This window comes from Hemiscyllium ocellatum, chromosome 3 (assembly GCF_020745735.1).
Source record: "Hemiscyllium ocellatum isolate sHemOce1 chromosome 3, sHemOce1.pat.X.cur, whole genome shotgun sequence".
NCBI classification, from domain to species: Eukaryota; Metazoa; Chordata; class Chondrichthyes; order Orectolobiformes; family Hemiscylliidae; genus Hemiscyllium; species Hemiscyllium ocellatum.
In genome coordinates, this window is record NC_083403.1 from 74,733,031 (window position 1) to 74,745,820 (window position 12,790).

At 37.3% G+C, this 12,790-nt stretch overlaps 1 protein-coding gene across 1 annotated transcript in view; it reads left to right on the forward strand.

The window, feature by feature from the left end:
* trmt11 (tRNA methyltransferase 11 homolog) overlaps positions 1–12,790 on the forward strand; it is a 96,558-nt gene that overhangs the window by 20,594 nt on the left and 63,174 nt on the right. The window contains exons 8-11 of the mRNA XM_060821210.1: positions 1,859–1,939; positions 3,752–3,916; positions 4,771–4,843; positions 8,221–8,352. Of these exons, the coding sequence (XP_060677193.1) occupies positions 1,859–1,939; positions 3,752–3,916; positions 4,771–4,843; positions 8,221–8,352 (451 nt within the window). The remainder of the gene's footprint in view (positions 1–1,858; positions 1,940–3,751; positions 3,917–4,770; positions 4,844–8,220; positions 8,353–12,790) is intronic.

Here is a 12,790-nt window from a genome sequence, read left to right on the forward strand (position 1 = left end):
ATCATATTCTGACATGTTTATGGCTTTAAATTAATTTCCAGACTGCTGCTCTTAACTCACTTGTAGATCAAAAATTTGTCTAACTCAGCCTTGAATGTATTTAGTAACTATTGATTTGGTTTGAAAATTCCAAAGATTAGCAATCTTCTGAGAGAAGAAATTCCTCCTCACCTTCATCTTAAATGGGAGGCTGCTTAATTTGAAATTGTATCCTTCTGCCCTGTTTTAGATATTTCTGTGAGGAGAAGAATTCTTTCAGTATCTATCTAGTCACACTCCCTCTGAATTTTACATGCTTCAATATGATCACCTCTTATTCTAAGCTCCAATGAGTACAGGTACAATCTGTTCAACACTGCCCTTTTATTCAAGGAAGCAATCTTGAGAGTCTTTTCTCAGCTGTTTCAGTTATTGACATCTTCAGGTAAGCTGGCCAAAACGAATGCACTATTCTAGATATCTTTCATCTTCATAAAAGAAAAAATGCTATGGATGCTGAAAATTAGAAATAAAAATTAAACATCAGTTTATTAAATACCTCCCATAAAATGAAGAAATAAAATAAAGTTACGGGGGGCAGCACGGTGGCTAAGCAGTTAGCACTGCTGCCTCACAGCACCAGGGACCCAGGTTCAATTCCCGCCTCGGGCAACTGTTTGTGTGGAGTTTGCACATTCTCCCCGTGTCTGTGTGGGTTTCCTCCGGGTGCTCCGGTTTCCTCCCACAATCCAACGATATGCAAGTTAGGGGAATTGACCATGCTAAATTGCCAGTAGTGTTAAGTGCATTAGTCAGGGGGGGATGGGTCTGGGTGGGTTGCTCTTGTTGGGCCGAAGGGCCTGTTTCCACACTGTAGGGAATCTAAACTAATCTAATCTAGTTTATTGATAATGTCAATGTTTAAGAAAACACTTATTGATTAAAACAAAAAGTTCAAAACATTGAAAGTCCTTTTGTTAATCGATTATGAAGACTTACTTTCAACATTTATGGACCATTTTTGGTTTCATGCACTTTTTATGTAATTTATTTCCCTTGTAATCCAAAATGTAGGTCACCCTTCTAATGGCACCCGACTTCCCACATAAATTCTAATAAAAGCAGGAAGTGCTGGACAGACTTGGCTAGTCTGAAAGCATTTTTGGAGAGAACAACAGAGTTACGTATCTAGTTGAGTATGACCTTCTATAGAACCCCCACATAAATTGTCTCAGGGCCATGTCACACGGGAGCCTCACTTCTCCAAACGGGTGCCCTGGCTATCCAAAATAAATCCACTGAAACGGATCTCCTCTTACCCGGTTTGCACTTTTCACTCACTGGTGAGTACAGCCACAAATGGAGGCAGCTGACTGGTTGAATGGTAAACTGCTTTCTTCATCAGATAGGAGTATTTGCAAACTTAGCTGCCATGAAAATCAGAAGTAACACATGCAATGATGGTATTTGTGATTCCCAGGTAATTTTGTCATTTCTGCTATATCGAAGTGGCTCTAAGTCAAATAGATCTGTTTTCAAATATCAGAACAGTGGAAAATTGATTTCAGTGTCTGCTTTTCAACTAATTCTTGATGGGGATAGTGGATGGAACATTCATGTCTCCTATAAAAGACCCTGTTTGAGGTGAGGCAAACTCCCTTCAGGGCTTCAGGTAGCAAAGGAATATGGTGTTAAGGATTATTAGATGAGGCATGATCTCAATGAATGGCAGAGCAGACTTGCTAGGCTGAATGGCCTACTTCCACTTCTGTGTCTTATTGTCCTCATATGTTCTATCTCTAAATCCTTCTCAGTGTTAATGGGTAGTCCTGATAGAGTTTCACTTTGACATGGCTGCTTTTGTTTTTGTTTTTCCTAGGTAGTCTTCTTGTAGCTTGTGCCCATTTTGGTGCCTACGTATGTGGAACAGACATTGACTACAACATTATTCATGGGCGTGGTAAGTAACCAGGCATGAAAAGCAGCAAGTCTTTTCAAAACATTTTGCATTGTTTAAAAAGGAATATGAGTTTCTTAAAATAAGCAGGAGTAGGTTTATTTCTGGCACTTTATCAAGGAAACTGATGTTCATTTGAAAAAGGAAGTTGTTTATAAACTTGAATGGGTTAATTTTGGACTTCGGTTTGAGGTACTCTGCAAGGAAACATTCTTCATTTGTGCAGCAGTATTAAAGTTTGATTAAAAGTTCCAAAGAAATTCACAAAAGAAAATTAAAAAGTTCAATGGACACCAGGCTCTGGAAAGAGAGATCTGAGTGAATGTTTGAAAGATTTGGTTCAGTTGTACCATTCTTGTCATTGATTTAAAGTTTTGAAGGATGTAAACCTTTCCAATGGCTGAATTTACAGAAGGGTAGAATAGTTTTTTTAAAATGCTTAACCACTTGCACTCAAATAGATTTGTTGGTTGATCATCTGATTTCTCAATATGCTGTGTGCAGACTTATCCTAAATTCAAGTCTGTATTTAGCTTAAGGGTGTTTGGCACATCTGAGTACTAGAAAGGTGCTGTATAAATGCAAGGTATTTTCTGATTTAAGAGGGGAAAGAAATTGGGAGATGATGTGTTTCAGGTCAGCAGAATTTGAGTATGAGATGAGGGCAGTGGAAAGCTTTATGTTGCAGTAAAGTGAAGGATGACATGGAATGTCAATATTTAGAAGACCATAGGATATATTGATGTGATGTAATGATGTACCGATTTCAAAGATAGTGTAGGGAAGTGTGGTGCAGGGCTCTGAGGATCAGCTGATGTTTAGTGTATTGGGAAGATGGAGGATCCAGTTGGTTTGGTCACAGTAAAACTTGAATGAGCAAGCAAGAAAAGCTGAAGATGCTTGGAAAAGGCAGCAGGTTTGGCAGCATCTATTTAAAATTGCACAGAATTAACATTTCAAGTCCAGCATGACTCTTGAGATAGATATGTGATGGGTTTTATGATGTTGAAAAAGTGGAGATAGGTCAGGCAGAAAAAAATAACAAAGGCCAGGGATATGTTAGAGGCCAAAAGAGATTAATAGTTAAAATGTCTTTAAACTGTAGGGTGTGATAAAGAAACTAAGCATTGCTCCAAACTGTTAATAGGACGACTATGTGTAAAAGGCAAAAACATGAAGAAAAAGATCCATAGTACAGTACTTGGCAGGAAAAATGCAAAATTGAGGGGCGAGTTAATGGTCTGAAGTTGTTGAACACCTTGCTGAGTCTAGGATGCTGTCAAGCACCTAATTGGAGGATTAGACACTGTTTCTCAGACTTGTGTGGGGCTTCACTAGAACATTGTGGCAGACTGAGCGCAGAAGTGTGCACATGATGCTATTAGCATCTTTCCAACACTCTGTATTTTAATTTCAGGTTTTCAGTGTCCATATTTCAGGATATAGGCAATAATGTTTTGTACAAGAATATATGTACATTGACAGGGGGATGTTGTTACACAAAGTAAAATAGGTTCTGTCAGTGATGAATGGCACTGTGGGGGGGGCGGCCGGTGGAGTCATTGTAAGAACAAAGAGCAAAAAACAAATATCAAAGAAAGTGCAGTGCCCCTGAAAGGAGTATAAGATAAAGAAGTGGAAATAGAAGCATTAGTAAATAAATTCTGAGGATTGTGGATGCGGAATAAAGAGCTGAAAAGAATCAATCAGATAAAATCAATTTTCCATCTTTTAGTTACACAGTAAATGTGGTGTGCTTTCTATTAAAGTTTATTTTGATTACTATGAAATGATGGGCATTGTATATTTCTGCAGGTAAGGCCAGCAGGAAAAACCAGAAATGGAGAGGACCAGATGAGAACATCCGCGCTAACCTTCGCCAGTATGGCTTGGAGGGCTTCTATGTTGATGTGCTTGTTTCTGATGCCTCAAAAAATATATGGAGGAGAGGGAAGTTGTTTGATGCAATCATCACAGATCGTAAGTTGATGTTCCATTATATTTAGAGGTAGAAGAGGCTGGGCAACATATTTTGCATTGTTTACTGCAGGCAGTAATTTAGGAAGAGATTTAGTTGCAGGTCAGCAATGCTCAATAATGTTGCTCAATCTCGAGTTGGATTTTGGTTCAGAGTTTCTCTGCAGAGTGTTGTAGGATTCCATCTTCTGACCTGGTATTGGATAAGAATAGTGAGTAGCATACAACAGGGTGGAGAAGTTTTTGGTTGAGTTGGGAGCAGTGAGGAGAGCATACCTGTTGGATATCCATTGGGAGATGTGCAAATAGGTTTGGTGAATAAACTTTAGACATTGTATTCGTGTTTTGTAGGCAGACCATTCATCACCATCTCATCACATAACACTTTACAACTAATTAAACACGTTAGAGTGTGGTTGCTTTTCTAATGCACCTGATAACTCTACATAATTCTTTCACTGTAATTCTTCATACAAGTTTGTTTATCTTTTCAAAAGAGGCTGGGTACATTTGCTTGCTCTCCTTGGTGGTGAATGAATTATAATATAATTTGGGTCAATACCAAAAGCAAAAATTTGAGTGTTTCTGAGACATGTTTTTTTCCTCCGGAGCCAGTTTTAAAATTTCCCCTCACTGACTAATTTGCATTTTAAACCATGGTTATGTTGTGTTTAAACTTTTATACTGATACTTTTTGAAAAAGCCTTCAGCTATGCCCAGATGTCACTCCATGATTACATTCTTTTGGTAAAATGACTCAATAATCAAGTATAAAACGAAGCAACGAGTGTGACAATTTACTGTTTTCTTTTTGTCGAACCTTTTCCTTATATTGGCAAATATTGTTTTTTTTCCAGCTCCATACGGCATAAGGGAATCCACAAGAAAAACAGGATCACAGAAAGAAGTTTTAAAACCAACAGAGGAATAGTAAGTACTCATTCGATTTGAGCGATTAGCCCATGGTTAAAAACTGTTAATACTAACATAATAATGTTTTAGGTGCCTACTACAACAGCAGAGTGCTTCCAGAGGAACTACAGTGGATGCACGAGGTTGGTACAGACGGACAAGTGTGGTACACCATGACAGTAGATCATGACAGGAATAGCTATAAGCATCAGCATTATAGAACTAAAGGTTTGAAAATATTTGTAGATTATTTTATGAAGTCATTCGCACCTTATGTGAAAAAGTGTTCACATTAAAATATTTTGCTAGCAGCCTTGTGGAGACTTAACAGTTTGGTTTATTTCTTCCTTTAGCTGTTGTCTGATCATGCTGTTAAATGCTTCCTTTGCTTGACTGATGCAGACAATTTGAGTTGGTCCAGGAGCTGATTGAGACCCCCTGGTTGTGGTATTAATTGTTCCAGTAATTAGTAGTGTGCTTCTTGGAATAACCTGATACACACAGACACAAACAACAGTATGTCAAAATGCTCCAGCTTGGGTGCAGGGCTCATCAATTAAAGCATGGAGTATCAAAAAAGGGGAGGTTCAAAATGTGCATCTCTGGCCTGCTGTGTTCTTTTTTGACATAGCTTCTTAATATTGCAATTTTTATCCAGACAAAGATTGGAGAAGAGGAGGTTGAGTGAGTACTTTGAACAGAGAGCTCTCTTCCCAGATAGTCTTCCATATTTAACTACTCGGTAACCTGAATACATTCTGACTTGTGAATGAGATATAGAGGGGAAATTTAATCCTTTCCTCTGCAGAAACTGAGATGAAAGGGATTTAAAATCCTCCGAGTACTTAGTGCTCATTTCCACTTGCTTTACTATATTATTATTGCTATTCTCTTGGACATTTGAAGCATCTATTTGATGAGGGCAGGTGCTTTGTTAGAGTCCTATAGATAGATAAGGTATTTATGTTACTTTAATTGTGCAGACCCACTATAGAACCAAATGGAACAGAGTGTTACTTTAGGCATTACCGAGGAAGTTTGGATCACTCCCATCCTTCGCTTGCCCTCCCTTCCCAACACTTCTTGGAATTGGCCTGACCAATGGCCTCTGGGCTACCAATGCTTGCATTTTTAAATGCTGCTTACATGTATAGACTGCCTCTGAATGCCCGGTAGGGGTGACCAGCTGGATGACTGGATGTTAAATGAGGCCTGGATAAGAAAAAAGATGGGGCTGTCCTCTGACTCTGTGTCTTGCTGGCCTTCTTTGCAGTTTTGTGCTGCGAGGTCAAGTTCAATCACTAGATGGCACTGTTTACCTCTGGCTATAGTCTTACTTCTGAACTAATTAAAATACAGACTCAAATAATTTCTATTGGTTAAAAATAAGTCTAGGGAGATGGTAAGATACTATAATCTCTTTTCACATTATTACTTTCATTTTTGAAGTAATGGGTAAAATGTTTACCTCACAATACTGATGAAATTGCTGAAGATTTATTTAAAAATGATTTAGCATCTTTAAATTGATGATCACAGTATCTGATTACTGGAAAATAGAAATCAGTAAACCAATAGAATGCTGAACTGTACCAGAAGATTAAGCACACTACTCAAACTGTGAACTGCAAGCCAAAGTAGTGAACACATGGAAACAGGAAGCTCTGTGAGAGATCAGAACATATTTCTGGTAGACTAGTAAATGTGAGAACTCTGGAATTAAGAAACAATTAGATGCCTCATCAGGAAAGAAAAGGATTATTCTGAATGAATGTCTACGAGGCACTGAATGACCTTCACACTGATGTTTATCTTGTAAATGACTCTCTTGCTAATAGAAACCATTAATTTTGTATTCCTCAGGACTACCATTCTTCACTTTGATCAGTCTGTTCATTTCCCCACCCCCCCCGCCCCAAAGAAAATTGGAAATGATTGCCAGATGATCTTAATTTAAACATCCTGTTCAAGTTTCTGTTATTTCATTGCATTCATAATTTGTTTTCAGCCTGATCTACAAACCATTATCTTGTCGTTTTTTATAATACATATATTAAAACATGCATTTTCTTAGTGTCTGTAGAGTACAATAAAATATTCATTCTTTAAATTGCAATTAAATTCAGAAGCCACAAAATGTGAGCTATGTTAAAACTATAATAAGACTCTAAGTTCATTGTAAGAAGGTAAAACGTTTCTTAGATTTTATAACGTTCTCAAGTTGTTAACTTGATATTGTTTGGATATTGCATCATTATTGCAATCTTTTGTTCTTTTGAAGTTAATGTTCAATGTTGACCTGTTGAACATTATTAATAACACTATTATGCTCCCTGTGATTATATGGATGAATGGTTGTTATTTAGAAATTAATTTTATAGAACAAAAAGTTAAGTCTTCACTACAATTAATGGAAGATAGATTGAAAATTAGCTGAATATTGGCAAAATCATTAATGGCCCATTGATCTCTAGTTAGCATTGATTTAAAGATTCTGACCCCTTCTAAAAGTTGATCCTACACACACAGTGGAAAGCTGCGAGTCTTCCCTTTTTGATTGTTAATATTACCTAAAAAATAACTTGGGCAGCAGTCTACTGCTTTACAGTTAAATTGAATATGAGTAGTTTACTACAATTTCGAACAGCATTGAGTGTAATGAGGGGGATAGATTTTTAAATTTCGTCGTACTAATTTAAAATGAATATGAACTGTAGAAAAATTTTTGGCAGTGGATGTTGGTGAAGTGCCCATTTGGTGGGTCAGTTACAAGAGAGGATGCCAGAAGAATTCAAAGGGTTTAGGTGACATGTGATTCACAACAGGCATTACACTAGGCATTAGTGCATTTCACTTCGGATATTAGTAAAAACTGAAACCATCCACTCTTGATCCCACAAATACCAATATGACTCCAGCTTCAACTCTGTCAACCTCCCAGGTTGTCACCTGGGGTTAACCTCTGATGTATAGAACTTTACTACCAGCTTAACCTTGTGCTTTGCTTTCACCACTGCATTTTCGCTAAGACTGCGTTCTTTCACCCTTGACATTTGAACTGTGTTAGTACTTGTGAAGTGTTAAAGGATAATTTTCACAGTTACATTTGTGCTTTAGTTGTTCTTTTACCATTTAAAAAAAACATTTTTAGGATTGCATACTTGAAAACTGTCAGTTCTGTTAATTGTTTATGAACCAGAGAATTAAGGCAAAGTTTTATATTTGCCCACCTGGTCGTGAAGATTTTAAACTAGCTTCATCAACCTGCTTTACGAGCATGGGAGAAACTTTGTGGTGTTCAAGATCTAAGTAATAAGTTAAAGATATTCGCATTGTAAAAAAAAGACTTATCTGCCATCTGAAGAATGATTGTGTTTGATTTTATTACCTTTCAGCACGGAAAGTCACGTCCCAGTCTCCATGAGTTATCACTTGAGTGACATTTTCATTGATCTGCTGAACTTGGCTGCAGAAAACCTGGTCATGAATGGTCGTCTGGTTTACTGGTTACCTGTGCATAAACTTGAGTAAGTGTTTATTTTTATATTTCAGGATAATATATCTTCTTACTTTAGAGCTTTACAATAGCCTGTGATTTAAAAAATCTGTCTTTTTCGTATCTGTCCTAAATGTGGATTCGGTTGGCTAGGCCAGGATTCATTGCTCATATTTAACTGGGAGATGGTAGTGAGTTGCTACAGTAATTTGGGAAGATGCTACAAATTAAAGAGTAGAGGCAAGGCAAGAGAGAAAGTTGTTAATAATGGAAATGTTAAACAAACCATGACTGGAAGGAATAAAGAATACAAATCCAAGACTAAATCGATAGTTAAGGCTAAGGATACAAAAAAGAATTAAATGCTAGAATGGAGGACTCTGCATTTAGATGCATGTAGCATTTGAAACAAAACAGATGAGTAATTAAGAGTGTCAAACAAATAAAAATGATGTAATAGCCATACAGAAACATGGCTGTATGATACATTGATACCTAAGCATTGAAGTGTACAGGGCATTCAGGAAGGTCAAGAAGCTAGGAGAAGGTGATGGGTGGCTCTGTTAATGATCGTATTAACACAATAGTGAGGATGACCTAAGTTCAGGAAACCAGGATGAGAAATGTTAAAAGGAAGAAATCATTCTGAGTGTGGTGTACAGGCCTCTACCAGTAACCACATGGTAGAGTACAGCACCAAGGAAGAAATAACAAGAGCCAGTTAGAAAGGCATGGTGGTAATCAGGGAAATTTTAAGCTCCATGTAGATTGAATTTAGCCCTATTTCTCTCTCCATTGATGCTGCTGAATTTCTTCAGCACTTTTTGTTTTCATTTGAGGAGTTCATAGAATGTTTTCAGAACTTTCTTAGAACAGCATGTTCTGAAGCCAACCAGTGAACAGATTCCATTAGACATAGTATTGTGCAGTAAGAGAGGATTGATTAAAGTTTTCATAACTAAGGCATCCCAAAGTAGCAATGCCCGTCAAATGATTAAATTTTACACTTGATGTGGGAGAAAGAGAAGAGGGGCTGAGACTTTTTTTTAAAACTTGTGTAAAAAGAAATATTGAGGGCATGAAAGCAGTGTTAGCTAAAGTGAATCGGCAAACTAGGTTAAAGTATAGGTCAATAGTGATGCAGTAGCAGATGTTTAAAGGGATTTTTCAGAATATACCGAAAAGATGCATTCCACCAAGGAAGCAAAATTCATCTGTAGTAAATAGTAAGGTTAAAGCGATGATCCAACTCAAAGAAAAAACATACAGTTGCACAAAAACAGATGGCATGTCAGAAGATTGGGTTAAATATCCAAAAAATACAAAGAATTATTAAAATGTTGATAAGGAAAAACTTAGAGTATAAGAGAAGGCTAGCCAGAAATATAAAGACAAATATTAAGAGTTTCTATAAAGTTTCAAAAGAAGAGTTTAAAAAGGTGGGTGTTGTTCCTATAGAAGGTGAGTCTACCAAATTGATAATGGGAAATAAACAGATGAATCAAACAGGTATTTTGCATTTATCTTCATTAGAGAGGATACAAGTAAGATCCCAAAAGTTGTGATAAACCAAGAAATGGAAGGGAAGGAGGAACTTTGAGAAATCACAATTGGCAGAGAAGTGGTATTGAGTAAAATGGAACTACAGACTGAGGAGTGCCTGGGTCCTGATGGATCTCATTCTAGGATCTTAAAAGAAGTAGCTTGTGAGACATTTGATGCTTTGATTTCAATTTTCAAAATTCAAGCAAAGTCCCATGAGATTGGAAGAGAAAGAATGTAAGTTCTATATTCAAAAATGGAGGGAGAGAGAAAGCAGAAAACTACAGGTCAGTCACCTTAGCATCTGACATAGGGTAATATTGGAAACTATTATTAAAAGCGTTATAGCAGGGCATCTAGAAGAGTTCAGGTTAATCAGACAGAGTCAACATGGTTTCAGAGAAAGGAAATATATTTAATCAATCTGATACAGTTTTTTTTTAGAAAGTAACTTGTGCTGTGGATAAAGGACTGATTTTTGTACTTAGATTTCTAAATGGCATTTGATAAAGATTCACATCAAAGGCTGTTGTAAAAAATGAAAACTCTATGGAGGTGGGTGGCATATTGCCATGGACTAAAGAATCCGAGACAGAGAATAGGTTTTCTACAGGTTGGCAGGATATAACAAGAAACGTGCCTTGATCCTCAACTATTTGCAATATGTTTAATTAACTGGGATGAGGTCAGTGCTGGATCTAGTTCTAGGGAATGAAGCTGACAGAAGTTTCGAAGTGGCAGTGGGAGAGCATTTTGGTGATTAGACAATAAGAAACAGGAATAGGTAGTTGGCCATTGCCAATTAGTCAAAAGACTAGTATTTTAAATTTAAAGGGAGGCTATGTGGATGAGATAGCAGAGGTAGCTGATCAATTGGCATGCTATGGTCAGAATATAAAGGACATCAGAGAATGACTAAATGTTTAATCAGGTCAAAGAAATTAGAGAATGAGAGGAAGCTAACTGAGAATGTAAAAACAGATAGTAAGAACTTCTACAGGTATTTAAAAAGGAAAGGAAGTAAAGTGGATTGTGGTCATCTAGAGATTAGCTATGGGAAGTTAGTAATAGATCACAAAGAAATGGCAGGTGAACTGAACAAATACTTTGCTTCTATCTTCACCTTGGAGGATGCAATAAACATTTCAGTAAAAGACGTAAATCAAGAGATAGAAGGAACTTCATGACCTTATGTTCTCGAGGAAGATGGTATCAAATAAAAGGTAGAGCTGTCAACTGACAAGTTCTGTGTCCAGATGGACTTCATCCTAGGTTCTGAAATGAGTTGCCGATGAGCTAGTAAATGCATTGGTATTAATTTTGCTAAATTCCCTTGATTTAGGAAAGATTCTGCCAGATTGACAATTAGAAAATATAACACTTCCTTTCAAGAAGGGAGGGAAGTAGGAAACTATAGGCCAGTTTTGCTTTACTGTTAACATGGGGAAATCGTGCACTCAGAAAAACTCAAGGTATTTTGAAGGGTCAGAATGGTTTTTGTCAGGGGAATGTCATGTTTATCTAATCTGTTGGAGCTTTTTGAAGGATTAAAATGTGCTGTGGATAAAGGGAATCAAATGTTATCTGGAAAAGGAAAACCAAGTGTAATTGGTATTCCAGGAGACATTTGATAAGTTACTGCATTAAAGATTATTGCAGAAAATGAAAGCTCATGGCTTAGGGGGTAACATGTTAGCATGGATAGAAGATTGGCTGGCTGGCTGGCTGACAGACAAGACAGAATATGCATAAATGTGTCTTTGTCTAATTTGCAGGATGTGATAAGTGAAGTCCTGCAGGAATCTGTTGAGGCTTTTAACTTTTTACAATTCATCAATTACTTGGATGAGGGGAATGAAGTCATGGAAGCTAAACTCACAGACAACTCAAAGCTAGGTAGGAAAGTATGTTGTGAAAAGGGTCCATAGATGTTGCAGATGGAAATAGCTATGTTGAGTGTGTGGTTAAAATTCTGGCAAATTGAGTATAATGTGGAGAAATGTAAAATGTTTACTCCAACAGGAAGAACTGGAGAATTCTGCGTGTAAAGATCATAATAATAGGGTGGATATGGTAGGAAATTTTAATTTTCTAAACTGAGACTGGGATTGCCATGGTGTTAAGGGTTTAGATTGAAAGGAATTTAAAGTGTGCACAAGAAAATTTTCTGATTCAGTGTGTGGATGTACCTACTAGAGAATGTGCAAACCTTGACCTACTCTTTGGAAATAAGGCAGAACAGGTGACTGAGGTATCAGTGGGGGAGCACTTTGGGGCCAACAACCATAATTAAATTAGATTTAAAATGGTGATGGAAAAGGATAGCCAGGATCTAAAAGTTGAAGTTCTAAATTGGAGGTAGGCTAATTTTGACGGTATTAGGCAAGAACTTTCAAAAGCTGGATTGGGGCAGATGTTTGTAGGTAAAGGGACAACTGGAAATTGAGAAGCCTTCAAAAATGAGATAACGAGTCCAGAGAACGTATATTCCTGTTAGTGTGAAAGGCAAGACTGGTAGGTGGAGGGAAAGCTGGATGACTAGAGAAATTGAAGTTTTGGTTAAGAAAAAGAAGGAAGCATATGACTGTATAGACAGGAGAGATGAAATGACTTCTTAGTGTATAAAGGCAGTAGAGAGATACTTAAGAGGGAAATTTATCTGCTCCCAGGATGAGCGATTCCACTCCAGGATATCACGGATGTCCTCCTACTTCCAGGACCATTATTTCCCCTCCCCTATGATCAACAATACCCTCAATTGCATCTCCTCTATTTCCCACAGCTTTGTCCTTGAACCCCAACCCCCAACCACAACAAGGATAGAATCTCCCAGGTCCTCACATTCCACCCAACTAGTCTCCAAATCTATCATCCTCCACCATTTTTGTCATCTACAGTCAGATCTCACCACCAAAATGATATTTCCC